The following is a 22,405-nucleotide window of genomic DNA, read 5'->3' on the forward strand; positions in this document are numbered from 1 at the left end:
CATTACACGCAGAGGGATCTATTATATAGAGTCATTACACACAGAGTGATCTATTTCACGTGTTTATTTCTGTTAATATTGATGATTATGGCTTACAGCCAATGAAAACACAAAAGTCATTATCTCGGTAAATTAGAATACTTTATAACAACAGCTTGAAAGATGATTTTAAATCCAAAATGTTATCCTACTGAAATGTCTGTTCAATAAATGCACTCAGTACTTGGTCGGGCTCCTTTTGCATCAATTACTGCATCAATGCGGCAATGTGGCATGGAGGGATCAGCTTGTGGCACTGCTGAGGCGTTGTGGAAGCCCAGGTTGCTTTGATAGCAGCCTTCAGCTCGTCTGCATTGTTGGGTCTGGGGTCTCATCTTCCTCTAGACAATACCCCATAGATTCTCTATAATAGATTCTCTATGGCAGAGGTCCCCAACCGCCGGTCCGCGGACCAGGACCGGGCCGTTGGGGTTTTTCAGCCGGTCCGCGGGGAGAGGGGGCCCCTCCAGCCTCCAGCAGGGCCGCCATCAGGGCATGACTGCCCTGACTCCAGTATGGGGCCCGGCCGGTAGGAGCCCCCTCGGAGCCCCCCTCTTGTGCGTCTCTCTCCTCATGGGGCCCCTGGCCGCATGCTAAGCGCCGGGTCCGGGACATCTTAGCGCTGCGCTGCTGCGGCAGCACCTTCATGATTCCCCTGACTTCCGGTCATGTGACGGCGCCGTCACATGGCCGGAAGTCAGGAGAACCTGGTGTCAGCGATTTGGACGAGTGCCAGGATTCTGCAGGGATCGCATGGGGGTAAGTATAACAAGTTTTATTTTTTTTTAAATACAATTAACTAGGAGTGGGGGGAATGGGAGATGCACATGGGGGGAGGGGAGAGATGAGAGATGCACATGGGGGAGGGGAGAGATGAGAGATCCACATGGGGGGGAGGGGAGAGATGAGAGATGCACATGGGGGAGGGGAGAGATGAGAGATCCACATGGGGGGGAGGGGAGAGATGAGAGATGCACATGGGGGAGGGGAGAGATGAGAGATCCACATGGGGGGAGGGGAGAGATGAGAGATGCACATGGGGGGAGGGGAGAGATGAGAGATGCACATGGGGGGAGGGGAGAGATGAGAGATGCACATGGGGGGAGGGGAGAGATGAGAGATGCACATGGGGGGAGGGGAGAGATGAGAGATGCACATGGGGGGAGGGGAGAGATGAGAGATGCACATGGGAGGGAGGGGAGAGATGAGAGATGCACGGGGGGGTGAGAGATGCACGGGGGGGTGAGAGATGCACGGGGGGATGAGAGATGCACGGGGGGTGGATGAGAGATGCACGGGGGGTGGATGAGAGATGCACGGGGGGTGAGAGATGCACGGGGGGGTGAGAGATGCACGGGGGGGATGAGAGATGCACGGGGGGTGGATGAGAGATGCACGGGGGGGTGAGAGATGCACGGGGGGGATGAGAGATGCACGGGGGGTGGATGAGAGATGCACGGGGGGGTGAGAGATGCACGGGGGGGATGAGAGATGCACGGAGGGGATGAGAGATGCACGGGGGGTGGATGAGAGATGCACGGAGGGGGATGAGAGATGCACGGGGGTGAGCTGCACATGGGGGGGTGAGAGATGCACATGGGGGGGTTATGTTTACATAACTTTGTTGCCTTATGAAGGGCGGGGGGGGCCCCCAAAAATTTCTTGCACAGGGGCCCACTACAGTCTGTGTCCGCCCCTGGGATGAAGTAAATGCAGCTGAACAGCAGCTGTCAGGACAGCTGCCCTGTCCTGCTGCAGGGCGTGATGGGGCCTCAGTGATGCGACTCCTGGCACAGCACATTATGTGGGGCTCCTGGCATAGCTCCTGGCGGGGACCTGGTCTACACTATATGATAAGTATGCACTAAACTCCAAATCCCTCCATTACCCCGCCCCCATATGACCAAAGCCCCGCCCACCCCACCCCCTCCTTGCTGGGCCATGGAAAAATGATCTTGCTTCAAGCCGGTCCCTGGTGCAAAAAAGGTTGGGGACCACTGCTCTATGGGGTTAAGGTCAGGCGAGTTTGCTGCCAATCAAGCACAGTGATACTGTTGTGTGTAAACCAGGTATTGGTACTTTTGGCAGTGTGGATAGGCGCCGAGTCCTGCTGGAGAATGACATTTCCATCACCATAAAGCTTGTCGGCAGAGGGAAGCATGAAGTGCTGTAAAATGTCCTAGTAGACGGCTGCACTGACTTTGGTCTAGATAAAACACAGTGGACCTCCACCAGCAGATGACATGGCTCCCCAAACCATCACTGACTGTGGAAACTTCACACTAGACCTCAAGCAGCTTGGATTGTGGCCTCTCCACTCTTCCTCAAGACTCTGGGACCTTGTGGAGCGTGTCAATGACTGCCTTCTGGACATCTGTCAAGTCAGCAGTCTTCCCCATGATTGTGGAGCCTACTGAAACAGACTAAGGGACCTTTTTAAACGCTTAGGAAGCCTTTGCAGGTGTTTTTTGTTAATTATTGTAATTTACTGAGATAATAACTTTTGTGTTTTCATTGTCTGTAAGCCATAATCATCAACATTAACAGTAATAAACACTTGAAATAGATCACTATGTTATGACTCTATATAATATATATGAGTTTCACTTTTTGTATTGAAAAATAGTGATGGGCGAGCACTAAAATGCTCGGGTACTCGTTGCTTGGGTCGAACAAATTGGAATACTCGGGTGCTCGACCCGAGCAACGAGCCCAATGTAAGTCTATGGGAAACTCGAGCATTTTTCCGGCGGCTCCCCCTGGAGGTCTGCAGAAGCCTAGAAATTGCCCAAATCGATGGGAACAGTGCTCAAATGACATGGGAACAGCATGGGGAAGACCCCTGGAAGCATTTCTGACTCCCAGGTCACTGCTGTCAACAACGTTGTCAGAGTATTACACCACTTTTACGGACTCACAATAAAACATATAAAAAGGAAACCAAAATGGATTTTACTTGGAAATATGTTAAGGTACATCCTTTCCAGGGTAATGACTTGTATATAAAGCAAAATAAATAACCAAAACAAAATACTCCTCCACACTTTGGGCTATGTTCACACGTAGTGTTTTTGATGCGCTTTTGCACTTTTGCATTGCTTTCAACCATGACAAATGCATTCACCGGGAGATGTCATTTTAACATTTTACAACCTTATCTGGCCATGTGGTGTGTGAGACATCATCAGACACATCCTGCTTCACTTATGAAGGAGGGACTCTGAAAGTCACAAAGCCTATTTTTATAGGGCCATCAGTCGGCCCTCACTATTCTTAGAGAGCCATCAGCCGGCTATGCCTTGTTGTTCCCATTACTAAAGAGTGGGTCTCCTATACTATTATTGCGTATGCAGTGAGTAGCAGGGCTGCCCAAAATTTGAATGCACCCCAATACCCCTTTGAAGAGACTTAGAGGAGGGCCTCTTGAAAACAATGTTCCCAGACTTGACCATGTGGAAGACAGGGTGGTGGTGGCTAAGTGACTGGAAGCATTATCCGCTATCCAACCAATAACCTTTTCACACTGCTCTGTGTTCAATAGTGGTGTTCTGCGGTCCCCTATTAATTGGGACAGGAAGGTCGAGCAAGAATATGTGGGTGTTTGTTGTTTGTCAGAAATGGCAATATTTTCAACGCAATTATATGTGATCCGTGTGACAGACAAACCACAGTTTTAGATAGCTGGCCTGTAGGTAACTATTTTTAACAGCAAACTGGTGTCAATAGCTTCACTGACACACTGAAACAAAATTTCAATGGAGGCCAGAAATGGCAGTATTTTCAGCGCAATTATATGTGATCCGTGTGACGGACAAACCAGTTTTAAATAGCTGGATTTTTAGCGCTGTAATATGGAAAGGACCTGGCTGTATTCTGCAGTGCCAACAAGCAAATGGCGCAGAAAAACTGTGTTCTCTGGATTGCTTTTTAAGAAAATAATCAGAATTAAAATAAAAAGAATTATTCCTGGCCCCTGAGACCTGGGCCTATGTCTAGAAATATCTAACAGCAGCAGCAGACAAAACTAGAATGGAGCGTCTTGTGCTATGTGCACTGTAGTCTGCTATATACCCTGCCTGCCTGCCTATATACACCGCCTGCCTGATATCTCTGCAGATGGATTAGTCCTCAGAAGGACTGTTAGTTGAGATGGATATGTAGAGAATCTTGTAGAATACCTACACTAATTAATAAACAAGCAAATCTCTCCCTGACACAGCAGCATCTCTCCCTACACTGCCTGATTCCGAAGTGACTGTGACGAGCATGGTGGCGCCAGGTCTGATATACACCTGATGACGCTGTGCGGCCAGCCAATCACTGTAATGCTACAACCAACATGGCTGCGGCATTACAGTGTGTGGCAGGCAATCCTTGCATGTTGATAGGTGCTAGAGCGCCAAACATGCAGGGAGGAGACCCGAGCTCCCGCCGAGCAACCCCGGAAATACTCGGCGAGCGCCGAGCATCTCGAGCAGTGAGATGCTCGGGCGAGCACTGAGCAGTAGCGAGCATGCTCGCTCATCACTAGTCCCAGGTGTCCTGGCTGACTAACCATTACTACCAATTGCAGCAGACATGGCCGACAATGCAAAGCCAACGATGCAGGTGGACTGGCCTCTATACGATTGCAATAGACACAGATGGAAATGTATAAAGCTTTCATTAAGTTCATAAAGGAGTTTTTTCGTCTCTTACTTAACACATTACCAGATAATTATTAGGAGGAAAAACAAGTGTGAATGGCATATCAGATAGTGATTCACAGGAAGCAGATACATCATTTACAAAAGAAAACTGAACGTGTGCACAGGGTGCAACTGGGAGATACATATAGTGAATCACAAATGATCATTAAACATTATGTAAATTATATGTCCACATTCCTAAATAAGGAAACGCATTGTTTTGATGTAAAATGTAAATTAAACATGCATCGCCAAGCTGAAAAACAAGAAAATATTAGTAGATGAAAAACAAATCATTTTTGCAGTTCATGCCATGGGGGATTGCGTGTTTATAGTCAAGATCCAGTATGGTTCCCTGAGGGTCGGCAGCTTTTACCAGCTGCCACCATGGGCCGCAAGATCGACCTTTTCGAGTCTGAAAAATTATTAACATGAAGTATCCCATTTATGTATTATAGTAAAATGTTTAGCCGCAGCAGAATACCCTGAGTTGTTGTTGACTGTCAGGAAATATTAAAAATCTCTAAAATCTCTCCCTCCAAACTCTTCAGCCTCCCCCTCCCCTATCCCATTTGGAGAAAGAAGAGCTAGCAAACTAAAAAGCTGCTTCTATGCAAAATAGCAGTGTACAAGAGAAAAGACAAACTTAATTATCCAGGCTAATTACCATACTAAATGGTGCTCCTGGTAAAGGAGACATGTGTGACAAATAGACACCTTCGAACATATGGATCAGAGACTGACTGAGTTGTCCATTTGATCAGAAATAACAAGTATGACACCTGAAAGAGATAGTAAACATCTTGTTAAGGCTTCAAACTATCACACTCCTTACAATAGCCAGGTCATTCCCGGCTGCACATGAGTTCGATCTCCAGGCTCTGAGGCACCGAAATGAAATATGGAATAGCGACATTTCTTTAATTCCGATTGTGATAGGACATATATTTTTAGTGGCGGGCTAAATAAGGAACAGTATGGATATTTTTCCGTATTGCCGGTGAGCTGTAACTCAACAGTGCAGAGATAACCGACAGCAGTCATATCATGTTTGATCTCTAAGGAAAGGTAAATTCGCAATAAAAAATATGGCATCATTTGCTAACTTCTGCGATCATCGAGCGAGGAGATATTACAGAAATTAGAGATTTAATAAAACCATGAAGGGCGGCGACCAACCCATGTGAGGTCATCACAGGGGAGTGTGTGGGCAGGGGCCACTTTGGCATAAAAGATCAAGCCGAATATTGATCTTTGCTCATGCTGGGAGATATATATTTTCATGTAAGCAGGAGTCACGTTCACCGAAGCTGCCAAATCAATCGAAGTGCTCTCCTTCGGCTAAACTGAATCGTCCCCCAACAGGGGGAAAAGGACAATCAGTGAATATGAATAGCGGTACCAGAGCGCCAATAACAGGGCAAAAATATTAAAAGGACTGATTTATTAATACACACAACGCGTTTCGGTGGACACAGCCACCTTCATCAGGTGTGACAAGCAGCAAACAATTGATCCTTATATACATTTGACTAGGTATACAATTACTTAAAAGGGGCGGGGCCAGATACAGAGTAATACCTCTATATTAACCCCTTGAGTTCATATATGCTCAATAGAGTAAAAAGGATTGTTATAAATTAATGCCTAATGAAGCATATAGGGTTCTTATAAAAAAGATTTGCTGTATAAAAACTTGTGAATCCTATAATCATAATACTTCATAGGATATATTGTCATCTATCAGCCTATATTTTATATTATAAAAAAAAATAATAATAATAATTTTTACATGCAACATAAAACAATGTATAAATATAAAGTTATAAAATTACAATCAGTATCTATCATTATAATTAGGGAAAGTAGACGAAGAAAGGAAAGACTCTGAGGACTCTGAGGGATTTTCAGGTAGCTCATTTGATACTTTCATGTCTACTTTTTAGTACCTTTGACCTTTGTATCAGCTGTCTCATTTATTCACTTACTGACCCCTTTTCTATTAAGTCTAAGTACTTACCCACTTGGGACATCTTTGTTGCACTTTGCACTTTACTTAAATGATGGTCTCCATATGTATCTTTACCTTAGGCTGACTTTGGTCACTGTGTTTTTGTACATGGTTTAAAATATCGATTTATGTTTCTACCTACCCTCAGATGCCCATTTTTCTGTTTACTTTTTTCCTCTTTTGTATCATTGTTTCTTATGTGTTTTTATGAATTTTTCAATAAATGTTCATTTTATACTGACCATGAGTCACATTTATAGGTTCTTTAAGCCTCCTAATATAGCTGAACACGTAGAGGATGAAATGCTGCAACAAATTAAAAAGGCAACAAAAACAAGTAAAGGTGAAAAGTGTTGGCTCCCTTGAAATTGTTCCAGAAAATGAAGTAATTCTCAAAGAAAATTATTGCAATTACATGTTTTATTATACATGTTTATTTCCTTTGTGTGTATTGGAACAACAAAAGAAAACAGAGAAAAAAGGCAAATTTAACATAATTTCACACAAAACCACATAAAATAAACCGGACAAAATTGATGGCACCTTGCCAAAATTGTGGGTAAACAAATATGAAAATCACAACTAAAACCAGATAAAAAAGGGAGACGTTGATTCAATCTTTGCACTGTGTGCATATGTATGCCACACTAAGCATGGAGAAAACAGAAAGGAGAAGAGAACTGTCTGAGGACTTGAGAACCAAAATTGTTGAAAAATATCAATAATTTCAAGGCTATAAGTCAATCTTCAAAGATCCGGATGTTTCTTTGTCCATGGTGCGCAACATAATCAATAAATTTACAACCCATACAGTCAAATATGGTGGAGGTTCAAAGATGTTTTAGGGTTGTTTTGCTGCCTCTGGCACTAGGTGCCTTGACTGTGTGCAAGGCATCATGAAATCTGAAGATTAGCAAAGGATTTTGGGCCACAATGTAGTACCTAGTGTCAGAAAGCTGGGTTTGCATCCTAGGTCATGGGTCTTCCTGCATGACACTGATTCCAAACATACTTCAAGAAGCACCGAGAAATGGATGGAAACAAAGTGCTGGAGAGTTCTGACCAGCAATGAATCTGGATCTAAATCCCATTGAACACCTGTTGAGAGAACTCCTCATCGGCTTATTAGGGAGTTAGGTCCGTGGTGGTGTTTTTAGTTGTGCAGCTAGGGCCTTTTTAGTCTGTAGAGAGACTAGTTGAGTGTAGTTGCGGAATTCTCCCCTGTGTGGGTTCTCCGGTGGCTATCAAAATGCGCTTTCCGGTTAAAACATTTTCCACATTCTGAACATGGAAAAGGCTTCTCCCCTATGTGAGTTCTCTGATGTTTGTTAAGATTTGATTTTGATGCTAAATATTTCCCACATTCTGAACAGGAAAATGGCTTCTCTGCTGTGTGAGTTCTCTGATGTGTGATAAGATTTGATTTGTTTGCAAAACATTTCCCACATTCTGAGCATGAAAACGGCTTCTCTCATGTGTGAGTTCTCTGATGTGTGATAAGATTTGATTGGTTTGCAAAACATTTCCCACATTCTGAACATGAAAATGGCTTCTCTCCTGTGTGAGTTCTCTGATGTGTGATAAGAGTTGATTTCTCTGTAAAATATTTCCCACAATCTGAACATGAAAAAGGCTTCTCCTCTGTGTTGGTTCTCTGGTGCTTAAGAAATTCAGATTTCTGGTTAAAACATTTTCCATATTCTGAACATGGAAAAGGCTTCTCCCCTGTGTGAGTTCTCTAATGTTTGTCAAGATTTGATTTTGTTGCAAAACATTTCCCACATTCTGAACATGAAAATGGCTTCTCCCCTGTGTGAGTTCTCTGATGTTTGTTAAGGTTTGATTTCTCTGTAAAATATTTCCCACATTCTGAACATGAAAATGGCTTCTCCCCTGTGTGAATTCTCTCATGCCTAACAGGATCTGATTTCTGATTAATACATTTCCCACACTTTGAACAAGAAAATCTATTCTTCGCTGTGTGAATTTTTTGATGTTTAAGAAAATACTTTTTGAGAGGAAAACTAATTCTATATTCTGAACATGAAAATGGCTTCTTTGATTTAGTATCAGTTTGTTTTTTAATGCTTATTTTGTGACTATGATTTTCCTTAGTAGTCAGTAATGAATCAGAAGACAGGACCTGTTTCATAGGATCAGTTGACAGATCTTTCCTGTGAAGGGATGATGGTAAATCTGGAGTAATGGCATTCGCTTCAATTGTATCCTGTGGGATTTCAAGATCATCCGATTTAGAAACTGAAGATGTCAGCTGTCCCTCTGATCTCCTGGTACAGTCATCTGCCAAAAATAAAACCAATTATTATTTTTTAATAAAAAATCCTTGAATTTGATATTTTTAAACAATTCTACTTAAACTGTCCGTAAAAAAAGGCAAGTTATATAAAAAAAAAATCAATTATTCACCAGGACAATGACCGTTCACAGTCTAATAGAAAACCTCATAGGATGAACCAGTAGAGCGTGGTGTTCAACTGTTTGTTCATTCTGTTTCTCTCATTTCACAAAAAAACAAAACCCCACTCAGGTCCATCATCTGTCAGCGGAAAAACAGAGGTTTCCACATTATTAGTGGCTGAAAGGCTCTTGAAAAGCAACATGGCTTCTATAAACCAATCCAGCAATATCTGCTCTCCAAAAGTCAGATCTCCCCCTCTCTTCTGAGCCTTGCAGTGCGCCCAAACCACATTTAGCCTCCATGTATTTGGCATTACTATAGTGAGAAGAACCCACTTAATTTACGCTGTGTTTGTCTCCTGGAGAACAATCTGGGCACTATGTGTTGGGCAATAAAATGGCATATTTGCAATTTTCATTCTGCCAGGGACCATGAACATTGCCCCCAATACATTGTGTCTGCAAACTATTCCAGCAAGATCTGCATTCAAAGAGCTAAATGTTGCTCCTTCCCTTCTTACCCTGCCATGTGCCCAGACAGTAGTGTACAACCGTATATAGGGGATTGTCAGATTCAAGAGAAGTTGGAAAATAATTTGTAAGGTCCATTTGTTTCCTATTATCATTTGAGAAGAATTCCAAAGTTATCACCACATAAAGTGACACACGTCAAATTCGGAAACTGGACCCTGATTAGGAACAAAAAACTGTCTGCGGGAAGGGGTTAAATCAGAGTATTTTGGGTACTAACTACTGTAGTGCCAATGTGAGTATAGACAATAACACATCTACTGAAATGATCAAACTCAACAGTCTTCATCAGAGAAAAATGAGTAACTAGTGGTGAAACCTCTCTGGGGTAATTAGAGTCTGGGGCTCGGGGGCTCTTCATCATCTAAACTATCGTAAGGGACAATATTTTCTGTCACATGAGTGTCAAGAAGAAATATTAGACATTTACAGTGAAGTTTTTTACAATACTGCAGAGCTGAGGGGTCTTAAATTTAGATCTCGGGCATTTGGAAGAGGCAATGGAGATCTTTTAGAAAGACTACCAGGGAGTTACAGACTCACATAAGTGAGGCCGGCCGATCCCACCACAATCAGACTATCATACAGAATGAACTTGTAAAAAAGAGACATTTTTTTATTCTATGATACATGCTCAACAACAACAACATATGTATGAGGGGAGAGCCCCAACACTTAACCGGAGTTGCACTCATTTATGGTGGACCATTGGAGGTATGATGAGTCCTGACCAGAAGAGTAGAGAAAGTATTAGTGCCCCCATTTCAGGAGAGATTTTGCAGTAATCTGAATTCCTTAGGACTGAATACAATGGAATTTATAACATGGAGTGAATCCATGAAACCAGGGCTCGAGCCATGCCACCACATCTCCTGCAGGCGTGATGTATATGTACACTGCTCAAAAAAATAAAGGGAACACTCAAATAACCCATCCTAGATCTGAATGAATGAAATATTCTCATTGAATACTTTGTTCTGTACAAAGTTGAAGGTGCTGACAACAAAATCACACAAAAATCATCAATGGAAATCACATTTATTAACCAATGGAGGCCTGGATTTGGAGTCACCCCCAAAAGTAAAGTGGAAAAACACACTACAGGCTGATCCAACTTTGATGTAATGTCCTTAAAACAAGTCAAAATGAGGCTGAGTATTGTGTGTGGCCTCCACGTGCCTGTATGACCTCCCTACAACGCCTGGGCATGCTCCTGATGAGGGTGCGGATGGTCTCCTGTGGGATCTCCTCCCAGACCTGGACTAATGCATCCACCAACTTCTGGACAGTCTGTGGTGCAACGTGACGTTGGTGGATGGAGTGAGACATGATGTCCCAGATGTGCTCAATCAGATTCAGGTCTGGAGAAAGGGTGGGCCGGTCCATAGCTTCAATGCCTTCATCTTGCAGGAACTGCTGACACACTCCAGCCACATGAGGTTTGGCATTGTCCTGCATTAGGAGGAACCCATGGCCAGCCGCACCAGCATATGGTCTCACAGGGGGTCTGAGGATCTCATCTTGGTACCTAATGGCAGTCAGGCTACCTCTGGCGAGCACTTGGAGTGCTGTGCGGCCCTCCAAAGAAATGCCACCCCATACCATTACTGACCCACTGCCCACCCGGTCATGCTGAAGGATGGTGCAGGCAGCAGATCGCTCTCCGCGGTGTCTCCAGACTTTGTCATGTCTGTCACATGTGCTCAGTGTGGACCTGCTTTCATCTGTGAAGAGCACAGGGCGCCAGTGGCGACTTTGCCAATCCTGGTGTTCTGTGACAAATGCCAAGCGCCATGCACGGTGTTGGGCTGTGAGCACAACCCCCATCTGTGGACGTGAGGCCATCATACCACCCTCATGGAGTCTGTTTCTAACTGTTTGTGCAGACACATGCACATTTGTGGCCTGCTGGAGGTCATTTTGCAGGGCTCTGGCAGTGTTCCTCCTGTTCCTCCTTGCACAAAGGCGGAGGTAGCGGTCCTGCTGCTGGCCTGTTGCCTTCCTACGGCCCCCTCCACATCTCCTGGTGTACTGGCCTGCCTCCTGGTAGTGCCTCCAGCCTCTGGACACTACGCTGACAGACACAGCAAACCTTCTTGCCACAGCTCGCATTGAGGTGCTATCCTGGATGAGCTGCACTACCTGAGCAACTTCTGTGGGTTGTAGAGTCCGTCTCATGCTACCACGAGTGTGAAAACACAACCAACATTCAAAAGTGACCAAAACATCAGCCAGAAAGCATTGGTACTGAGATGTGGTCTGTGGTCCCCACCTGCAGAACCACTCCTTTATTGAGGGTGTCTTGATAATTGCCAATAATTTCCATCTATTGCCTATTCCATTTGCACAACAGCATGTGAAATTGATTGTCAATCAGTGTTGCTTCCTAAGTGGACAGTTTGATTTCACAGAAGTTTGATTTACTTGGAGTTATATGCTGTTGTTTGTGTTACTTTTATTTTTTTGAGCAGTGTATATTACAGCCATGAACAGCTTAGAGATATATCATGGCACAGGTGTAATGTTTTTTTCATAGTTTTATCGCAATCCTGCTTGAAGTTAGTCAGTTTTTAAAGAAATTCAAAAGTCAGGATAAAGGGAAACTCTGTTGTTATTGTATAGAAATTCACACTTGGCCCTCACTGCACATTTAATGTTATTGATCATAAAAGCGAGGTTTGGTCATAAAGACTGGACCTGGTCTTGTAGGGACCATATGAGCACATTCAGCCGCACAGAAGGGAGAGAAGGTAGATTCATCCAATAAGATATCAGGGATCTAGGAAGCCAACAGCATCATTACCCTCCGCTTTCTCTTACAGGCCCATCAGAATATTTTTCTTCAAGTGATTTTCTCACTTGTCAGCACATTCTACGTACGCTGTCATTTGGCTTTGGAGTTTACAGATCTGGGCAGGTACCGGTCAGCGTCTACTAATCCCAGGGGGTAGGTGGATCCTCCAGGTTGTAAGTTCTCTAGAAAGGGACTTAAAATACCCAAAGGCATTTGAACAGTTTTGGGTGGAGGAGAATGTTGTGGTCTAGAGGCAAAATGGTGATCACACGATTGTGATACGGCCGGACTACACCACCGATAAAGCAGCCACAACCGGTGACTGAGAAGAATCTGTGACTTCTCTGCATTTAGTGGTTACTACTCACCTGGGTGGTCATATGTAGGAATCTCCTCCTTACACCGCTCATCACCCCTCACATATGTCTCTGTAGTATTAATATGGGTCAGATCTTCACCCTGAAACGAATATTGTAAAAGTCACAGACAGATGGAGAAGTCTAATCCTGTCATCTCCACCAGTCTCATTACACAAGTATAAAATATATAATACTGGTGGATAAAACAAACACACACAAAGATAGAATCCGGCACTCAAAATTGCAGAAAGTGTCATTTTAATTGTATAGTTAATAGTGCAACAGGAATATAAGAAGAGCAATCCACATAAATGTAACATTTCGGTCGTTAAACCATGACCTTCATCAGACGGATTGTTAGTGAAGCAGGATACCAGTAGTAAGCAGGGCTAGGGAACAGGGGCATATAATGCCAAGTGGAAAGGCGCTACTTACTACTGGTGGATAAAACAAGACTGAGCACAAGACCTTCACAGCCATCTACACATCATAGGGGAGATCTCATGACTAGAGATGAGTGAATGTTTCAATATTTGGTTTGGATTACGATCGTCGATCAGAGCTGTCCACAACTCTTCAGCATTGTGCGGTTTGTCACCTAAGCATATTAGCTTCAGCACAGCCTGGTTCCGCTTGGCCAAGGTAGTGCTTCCAGCTTGTGACTGATGTGGTCATTTCGGAGATGGAGGCTGCAGAGGAGGAAGAGGCTGAGGAGGATGAGGTGCTGGAGCTGTAGACCGTGGGGGCAACCCTGATTGACCTAGGGACCGCAATCCTCAGCATCGGGAGGATGTGTTACATCCCAAGGTCCGACTGGGTCCCGGCTTCCAGTATGTTAACCCAGTGTGCCGTCAGCGAGATGTACCGTCCCTGCCCACAAGCACTTGTCCATGTGTCCGTGGTTAGGTGGACTTTCCCGGTAACTGCGTTGTTGAGGGCACAGCTAATGTTTTGGGACACGTGTTTGTGTAATGCGGGGACGGCACACTGGGAGAAATAGTGGTGGCTGGGGACCGAGTACCAAGGACAGCCGCTGCCATCAGGTTGCGAAATGCTTGCGGAATGCAGGTTGCTAAAAGGCAACATTTCGAGCGCAAGCAGTCGTGAAATGTGGGAATTTAGTAGTGTGGCCTGTGGGACGTTGGCTGCGTATTTGCGCTTGCATTCCAAGGACTGGGGTATGGACAACTGAACGCTGCACTGGGACAAGGACGTGCTTCCTGATGCTGCTACTTGAGAGTGTGTAACGACAGGTGCAGGGCAGGAGGCATCTTCACATGCACCATGAACAGGGGATTGGCTTGCACGCACAACAGCAGAAGAAGCAGTGGTGTCACCCACAGACATTGTTCCTGGACCCTGGGGTTCGGCCCACAAAGTCAGGTGCTTTGCTGCCATGTGCCTGATCATGCTGGTGGTGGTCAGGCTGGTAGTTTTGCTACCCCTGCTGATGCTGACCTGGCAGGTGGTGCAAATGGCCTTTTTGGGGTTATCGGTAGAGTCTTTAAAAACAACCAGACTGGGGAAGATCTAACAGTTGTACTCGCAACTTCCGTCGTGTTGGTGTTATGGTGAACGGTTGCCCACCTTCTGTCTGTGGCCACCACACTGCTTCTTCCTGCCTTTTGGGGTGCTCTACCTCCCTCCCCTGTTTGCTGCTGTTCTCGCTCTGCATGTCCTCCTGCCAAGTTGGGTCAGTTACTATATCATGCACCACCTTGTCTTCCACTTCCATACTCTGGTCCTCCTCCTGACTTTCTGGCAATTGTGTCTCATCACTGTCCACCTCTTGGGACACTTTCCCACCGCCGCCTTCGTATGACCTTGGCTGCTCTTGCCCCGCTTCAAGTGGACCAGGCAAGCGGCCCAAATTTATAAATGGAAAAGTGAATAGCTCTTCGGAGTGTCCAAGTGTGGGATCAGTTGTCTCCGGACACTAGGCATAGTGGGAGGAAGGAGGATCAGGGTGAGGAATATGCGGTCCAGGCTTACGGCTACTGAGACTTGACCGTGTGGAAGACAGGGTGGTGGTGGCTAAGTGACTGGAAGCATTATGTGCTATCCAACCAATAACCTTTTCACACTGCTCTGTGTTCAATAGTGGTGTACTGCGGTCCTCTATTAATTGGGACAGGAAGGTCAAGCGAGAAGATGTGGGTGTTTGTTGTGGCACAATTTCAGCTTGCCCACGGTCTCGGCTTCTGCATGCACCATCACCATCATGTCCAGTTCCCTGTCCGTTGCCACATGCCTTGCCCATTTTAAATGGAGGACAATATCTTCCACGCTCACTACAAATGGCTGAATTTGGAGCGAAGTTATATGTGATCCGTGTGACGGACAAACCACAGTTTTAAATAGTTGGCCTTTAGGTAACTATTTTTAACAGTGCCGACCTTGTGTCAGTAAGTTCACTGACACACTGAAACAAAAATTCAATGGAGGCCAGAAATGGCAATATTTTCAGCGCAATTATATGTGATCCGTGTGATGGACAAACCACCGTTTTAAATAGCAGGATTTTTAGCGCTGTAATATGGAAAGGACCTGGCTGTATTCTGCAGTGCCAACAAGCAAATGGTGCAGAAAAAACGGTGTTCTCTGGATTGACTTTTAAGCAAATAGTCAGGATAAAGATAAAAAAAAAATGATTCCTGGCCCCTAATACCTGGGGCGATTTCTACAAATATCAGACAGAACTGGAATGGAGCCTTTTGCTATGTGCACTGCAGTCTGATATATACCCTGCCTGCCTAGCATGGGGGCGCTAGCTCTGATATAGACCTGATGACCCTGTGCGGCCAGCCAATCACTGTAATGCCACAACCAACATGGCTGCGGCTTTACAGTGTGTGGCAGACAATCTCTGCATGTTGATTGGCACTCTAAAGAGCGCCAAACATGCAGGGAGGGGACCCGAGCTCCCACCGAGCAACCCCGGAAATACTCGGTGAGCGCCGAGCAGTTGCGAGCAGTGAGATGCTCGGGAGAGTGCCGAGCAGTTGAGAGCAGTGAGATGCTCGGGCAAGCAGTTGCAAGTAGTGAGATGCTCGGGCGAGCAGTGAGATGCTCGGGCGAGCAGTTGCGAGCAGTGAGATGCTCGGGCGAGCAGTTGCGAGCAGTGAGATGCTCGGGCGAGCGCCGAGCAGTTGCGAGCATGCTGGCTCATCACTAGTTACGGTTCATTACAACATTCCACTCTAAAGTTACAGAATTACGTGACTGTCTTAACAAATCATGGCCCATCTTAATGGCTGACCCCATATTGGCAAAATATCTACCAGAGAGATAGCAGATCACCTTCAGAAAGGCAAAACACCAAGGTTACTTACCGGTAGCCGGTTTTTCCTGAGCCCATGACAGCACACCTTGAGAGAGGATCCGCCCCACCAAGGACAGGAAACCGTCTGAAATAAAAGGGCGGCACCTCTCCCTCGCTTCAGTTGTTTACAGAGCATTGAGAGGACCTCCCTAAACAGGTTAGGCACATAACCAACACCACAATATACATATACACACCACCCCAAACAGTGCACACCAGGGTGTGAGAAACATAGAAAAAATAAGGGGGGGAAACTACGGGTGCTGTCATGGGCTCAGGAAAAACTGGCTACCGGTAAGTAACCTTGGTGTTTACCCCTCCCCCATGACAGCACACCTTGAGAGAATTTTGGAGAATTTATGAGCACCCTAGGGAGGGACCACAGCCTGAAGTACCCTTCTCCCAAAGGTGAGATCAGAAGAGGACAGATCCAACCGATAGTGCTTAAAGAAGGTGGATGGTGTAGACCAAGTAGCAGCCCTACATATCTGCTCGATCGAGACGTTTGCTCTCTCTGCCCAGGAGGTTGCAACGGCTCTGGTGGAATGAGCCTTCACATTGTCCGGGGCTGGAACCCCTGTGGACGTATAGGCTAAGCAAATGGCCTCCCTGAGCCACCTAGAGATGGTACCCTTGGACACCCCGTGACCTTTCCTACACCCTTGAAAGGCCAGGAACAGAGAACAGTCTTTCCTCCACAGACTAGTCATGTGAATGTACTGTAGCAGGGACCTCCTAACATCTAGGCTATGGAACCTGACTTCCCCTGAGTTCTTGGGATTGCTGCAGAACGAGGGTAGCACAATCTCCTGACTATGGTGAAATCTAGATACCACCTTGGGAAGGTACGCTGGATCTGGCCGCAAGGTGACCCTTTCCTCAAAGATTTGTGTGTAAGGAGAATTAACCGAGAGGGCCTGCAGATCACCCACCCTACGGGCTGACGTTAAGGCCACTAGGAGGATGGTCTTAAGGGTGAGAATTTTTGGAGAAACCTTGTGTAGGGGTTCGAATGGTTCACTAGTAAGAGCCTTCAAGACTAAATTCAGGTCCCAAGGAGGAGCACCCATGGACCTAACCGGTCCTGCTCTGGCACAGGACTTGATAAACCTCGAGATCCACCTATTCCCAGCCAGATTACAATTGTAGAGTGCTCCCAAAGCTGAAACTTGAACCTTAAGGGTCCCTGTAGCTAGACCCAGGTCCCGCCCCTTTTGCAGAAATTCCAGGATCCCTCTGATCGGAGGTTTGCTCGATAGCGGGATATCTATAAACTCTAGGAATTTACCTCAAACTCTGCTATAAATCTTGGTTGTAATTGGTTTTCTACTCCCCAATAAAGTAGAAACTAAGCCTGGTGAAAACCCCGTGCTACTCAATAGCGACCTCTCAAATTCCATGCTGAAAGATGGAACCCCCTGGCCTGGGCATGGAATAATGGGCCCTGCATGAGAAGGTCCGGCCTCTCTGGTAGAATCCAGGGATCTGACACCGACATTAGTCGAAGCAGAGAGAACCAAGGCCTCTTGGGCCAAAAAGGGGCTATCAAAATCACCCTGGCGCCTTCCTCCCGGATCTTCCTCACCACTACTGGAATCATCACTAATGGCGGAAAGGCATAGGCCTTCCTGAACCCCCAAGGAATCTGGAGGGCATCTACGGCATGAGGATTTTCTGCCGGATTTCGGGAGCAAAATCTCTGCACCTTTCTGTTTGCCCTTGTGGCGAACAGGTCTATGTCTGGCTGCCCCCATAACTGGACAATCTGATGGAAGACCTCCGGGTTCAACCCCCACTCCCCCTGTCTTAGGGTATGGCGGCTTAGAAAATCTGCTTTCACGTTTTCTACCCCCTTTATGTGAAGGGCGCTGAGGGATAGGAGGTTTCGCTCTGCTAGACCAAGGATCCTGTCTGCCACCACCATCAGAGGGCGTGACCTTGTCCCTCCCTGGTGATTCACATAGGCTACTGCTGTCCGGTTGTCGGACCTGACCTGGACATGGTGATTTTGGATGTGAGGGAGGAAGCCCCTGAGGGATATTTCTACTGCCCAAAGCTCCATTAAGTTTGAGGATGCTCCCCTCTCGTGGTAAGCCCAGTGACCCTGTATTGAGAGTTCTGCCAGATGACCCCCCCATCCGGAACTGCTTGCGTCGGTCGTAATTACCCGATCTACTGGTCTGGACCATTGAACGCCTGCGGTCAGATTTCCCCTTACTGTCCACCACGAAAGGGAATCTACTACTTCTGGGGAGAGAGAGAGCCTGCCTTCTAAATGCCCGTTGCAGGACCTCTGTGCTGACAGGACCTCCCACTGAAGCCGCCTCATATGCCCCTTGGCCTACATTACTGCTGGGAGACAGGCCATCATAGAACCCAGGAGGGACATTGCCTCTCTCAGAGACATCTCTGGAGCTTGAATGGCCTTCGAGACTAATGCAATCAACCTGCAGATTTTGTCCTCTGGGAAGAAGCAGGTTTGGCGACGAGAGTCTAGGATTAGACCCAGAAAGGTCTGAGTCCTGGAGGGGGTTAGTCTTGATTTTTGGAAATTTACTAACCACCCCAGCTGATGCAACACTTCCGTGACCACTAGGAGCTGACTGGAGCAGTGGGCTTCTGTTTTCCCTATTATCAAGAAGTCGTCTAAATATGGCACGATCACTACATTCTTGATCCGTAGGAAGGCTGTCACTTCTGCTATTAGTTTCGTAAATATTCTCGGGGCAATGGAGAGGCCAAAAGGTAGGGCAGCAAACTGAAAATGCCTCAGCTTCCCCTGAATAAACAGGGCTACTCTCAGATACTTCTGATACTCCGGATGGATTGGGACGTGATAATATGCATCCTTCAAGTCTATTACAGCCATAAAGCAGTTGCGATGTAAGAGCTTCACTGCCGAGCTTACTGACTCCATCTTGAAAGTCTGGTTTTCTACTACTTGGTTCAGACTCCTGAGGTTGATGATGGTCCTTAAGGACCCGTTTGCTTCCCATCTCTTTTTGTCTCCCGGAGGACGACCCAGGTTAAATTTTCTGCTCCGAAAACGAAATCTTCTTGGTCCCCCTGAAAATCCCGGGAACCCTTTGCTTTTATCGCCTGCTTTTTCTAACAGGTCTTCTAACTTTTGGCCAAACAGGAGTCTACCGTCACACGGGAGGGAGCACAGTTTCTGTTTTGAAGGTAGGTCACCTGGGCAACCTTTGAGCCACAAGGCCCGCCTGGCTGCGTTGGATAGTCCCGCTGCCCTAGCTGACAGTCTGACCGAGTCAGCTGAAGAGATGGCCAGGAAGGCCGATGCCGTTTGTATTAGAGGTAGCTCTGCAAGTATTGTCTGTCTGGAGACCTTTTTATCTTTAAGCTGGTCTTCCAGCTGTTGGAGCCACACCATCAAGGACCTCGCCACACAGGTGCTAGCCACCTCTGGTTTTAGGCCGCCTGCCGCCGCCTCCCACGTGTGGCGCAGGAAGAAGTCAGCTCTTTTATCCAGGGCATCTTTTAGGACGCCAGAGTCCTCCAAGGGCAGGGAAGATCTTTTCGATGACCTTGCCACAGTCCCGTCCACCTTGGGGATCTTTTCCCAAGGTTCCGCATCCTTCTCTTCGAAGGGGTACCTTCTTTTGGAGAAGGAGGGTAAAGCCCCTGATCGCTCAGGTCTCCTCCACTCCCGGTCAATGAGGCCCTGAATTTTACTGTTAACCGGAAATGAGCGTCTCTTCTTCTCTCCCAAGCCTGCAAACATGATGTCCTCCCGGGATTTAGATGCTCTCTCTTCCTCCAGACCCATGGTTGATCTTACTGCCCTAACCAGTCTGTCTGTATTCTCAATGGGGAAGCAGGGTCTACCGCCCCCCGATGAGGAAGAGGACGATGAATCCCACTGCTCCTTAGACTGGGAGGAATCAGAGACGGAGGAAACCTCTCTACGGGGTCTTTTCTTCCCTCTAAGGAACCCTTTCAGGGACCCCTGAACTTCTGCATGTACTATGGACTTTAAATTTGCAGCAAAATCCCGGGAATTCTCAGCTATGGTTTTGGTCACACAGCCCTGGCAAAGTGGTTTCTGCCACTCTACTTAGAGAGAAGCTTGGCAAGGGGCACATATTCTATGCTTTTGCTTAGCACTAACTCTTCTAAGGCTCCGGATTCGGAGGCTGTCGCGGAACCGATGATTCCATTCTGGATGGTCCCGAGGCACTCGAAGCCTTACTCCTGCGGCTGCCACTACGATTACTCGAGCGGCTGTCTGTATACGATGCATCCCTCTGCTTTTTCTGTTGCTGAGGTGGGGGGGGGTAAGCTGCTGCTCCTGGCTATCTGGATCAGCCATGTCTCAGAAGCGCACCACGCTTCCAGGATAGCTCCCCCCCTTAAATACAGGGCCATCCAGCCTCCTCCGGTCTGTGGGCCCTCCCCCTTCCTCAGGCCGGAGCTCTGTTGAAAAAAAAACGGCCCGGGACGCTCCGATGGGCGCCGCCATCTTGGATCGGCGCCGCCTCCTGACGTCACCCAGCGCGCCGCTCCCAGCGTGCCCTGCGCCGTGACGTCAGGCGCGTCACACCCGGAAGCGTTCCACACTGCAGGGGGAGGACGGCGCCGCGGTCTCCGGGAGGACAGAGCCTGCCTCACCGCGTGCGCCCCGCTCGGCACAGAGACCCCAGGGGAAGCTGCGGACGGCGCTTCTGGGATACTGAACCCGGTGCACAAGCCAGTGCCCGCTCTTCCACACCGGGACAGCCCCAGGTAAGTCTTCTTTCTTCCAGACAGGTTCCCCATCAAGGACAGGAAACCAACTGAAGCGAGGGAGAGGTGCCGCCCTTTTATTTCAGACGGTTTCCTGTCCTTGGTGGGGCGGATCCTCTCTCAAGGTGTGCTGTCATGGGGGAGGGGAAAAGATCTCTGTTATCATCTTATGAGAAGCCACTATTATCCTACCACTCTCCCTAATTTTTTGAAAAGACCACCTCCAGTAAATGGATGTGTGCCATGTGGTTGATCTGTGGCGTGTCCTAATGTCGAACATGCAAACTCTTTCACAGATTCCCAGGGCTCTAGGACCTATAACATCACCAAACCGATAACTTATACCTCTAAAGAGGTGGTCTATTATGCGACATGCCTCTGTCCTAAAATCTATGGAAGGCTCACAACTAGATAACTTAAGACAAGAACACGTGAACACGTCCTAGGTATTGAAGCGGCGGTAAATGAAACGGATATTTCTACGTTAAAACTATTCCCAAACATTTGAGAATACACCATAAGTGTGACGCATCTAAACTTAAAGTTCGGGGTATTGACATGATCACCACTAATATTAGGGAAGGTCGAGTGAGCCAACTATTAGCCCAGAAAGAGAGCAGATGGATTTGGACTTTGATCACCTATATCCACATTGTTTTAGCTATTTTATTTGTCTTACCTTTTTATCTAGTATGGTTGGGTAGTAGTTAATAATTTCTATCTGTCAATGACGTTGAGGACTTCCATTCTGCTATTGGATAACATGGACATAATTGCTGGCACTGTATTGTCTCTCAAAATCTGTAACTTTTTTTCTGTGTGCGCATTTTGTCCAGTTATTATTGTATATATTTCGCATTTATAGATTGATATTTTCTTACATCTTATTATGCATTTATACTATGATCTCATATAATCGTGTTATACTTCATGCTTTTCTTAAATATATACTTTGTTTTGTCATGGCCAATTAACTTCTCTGACTTATATATAATTGGCTATCGCCTATACCCATTAGATACATATATACATTTGGGCTATGCTATTATTGACAGTTTACCCCATTATGCTTGTTTCTTTTTCTCTCCGGTTGTATTTGACTATATGTCTGTGGACTGGGCGGTACGCATGGCTTCACTGTTCTCTGTGGTGTCCTCGCTGGCCGTATCAGTCTGTGCTCCATGACGCGTGATCACGTGGTTCCCCACGTGCTTGCGGCATGGTGGATCATATGACGCGGTTGCCATGGATGCGGCGGTGTAGCGGTGATTGCCATGTGTCATGCCACGCCCTCCCTACACCCATTGGCGGAGAGACTACACCCCCCCTTTTCTATTAGCTCAAGGGCCCTTTTTAAACCCTACCCACCTTCATTGACGCCACCTCCTGACGAAGGCAGCCATGCCGAAACGCGCATCAGGGTGAGCGCAATTGAGGAGCGTATTCACATCCACTGGCTGTAAGTATTCTATAGGGTTCATGCTACACTCTTTTTGCTGC

At 46.6% G+C, this 22,405-nt stretch overlaps 1 protein-coding gene across 1 annotated transcript; it reads right to left on the reverse strand.

The window, feature by feature from the left end:
- Positions 1 to 7,364: 7,364 nt before the first annotated feature.
- LOC141220444 (uncharacterized) lies at positions 7,365 to 22,188 on the reverse strand. Its single transcript, XM_073666361.1, has 2 exons — positions 22,044 to 22,188; positions 7,365 to 9,039 (listed from the first exon to the last, which is right to left on the reverse strand). The coding sequence occupies exons 1-2, from the start codon at positions 22,186 to 22,188 to the stop codon at positions 8,477 to 8,479; spliced, it is 708 nt and encodes a 235-aa protein (XP_073522462.1). The 3' UTR covers positions 7,365 to 8,476.
- Between the last annotated feature and the right edge of the window lie 217 nt (positions 22,189 to 22,405).

This window comes from Phyllobates terribilis, unplaced genomic scaffold, assembly GCF_046119375.1.
Source record: "Phyllobates terribilis strain yellow unplaced genomic scaffold, ASM4611937v1 Scaffold_296__1_contigs__length_2355070, whole genome shotgun sequence".
In the NCBI taxonomy this organism is placed as follows: Eukaryota; Metazoa; Chordata; class Amphibia; order Anura; family Dendrobatidae; genus Phyllobates; species Phyllobates terribilis.

What these genes read in the sequence shown, in the direction of transcription:
- LOC141220444 (XM_073666361.1), bottom strand. Translation starts at nt 22,188, where the DNA reads ATGACACATGGCAATCACCGCTACACCGCCGCATCCATGGCAACCGCG. An exon ending in CGAGGACACCACAGAGAACA is followed by an intron (nt 9,040 to 22,043) that starts GTGAAGCCATGC and finishes TATTTTTGGCAG; the next exon opens with ATGACTGTACCAGGAGATCA.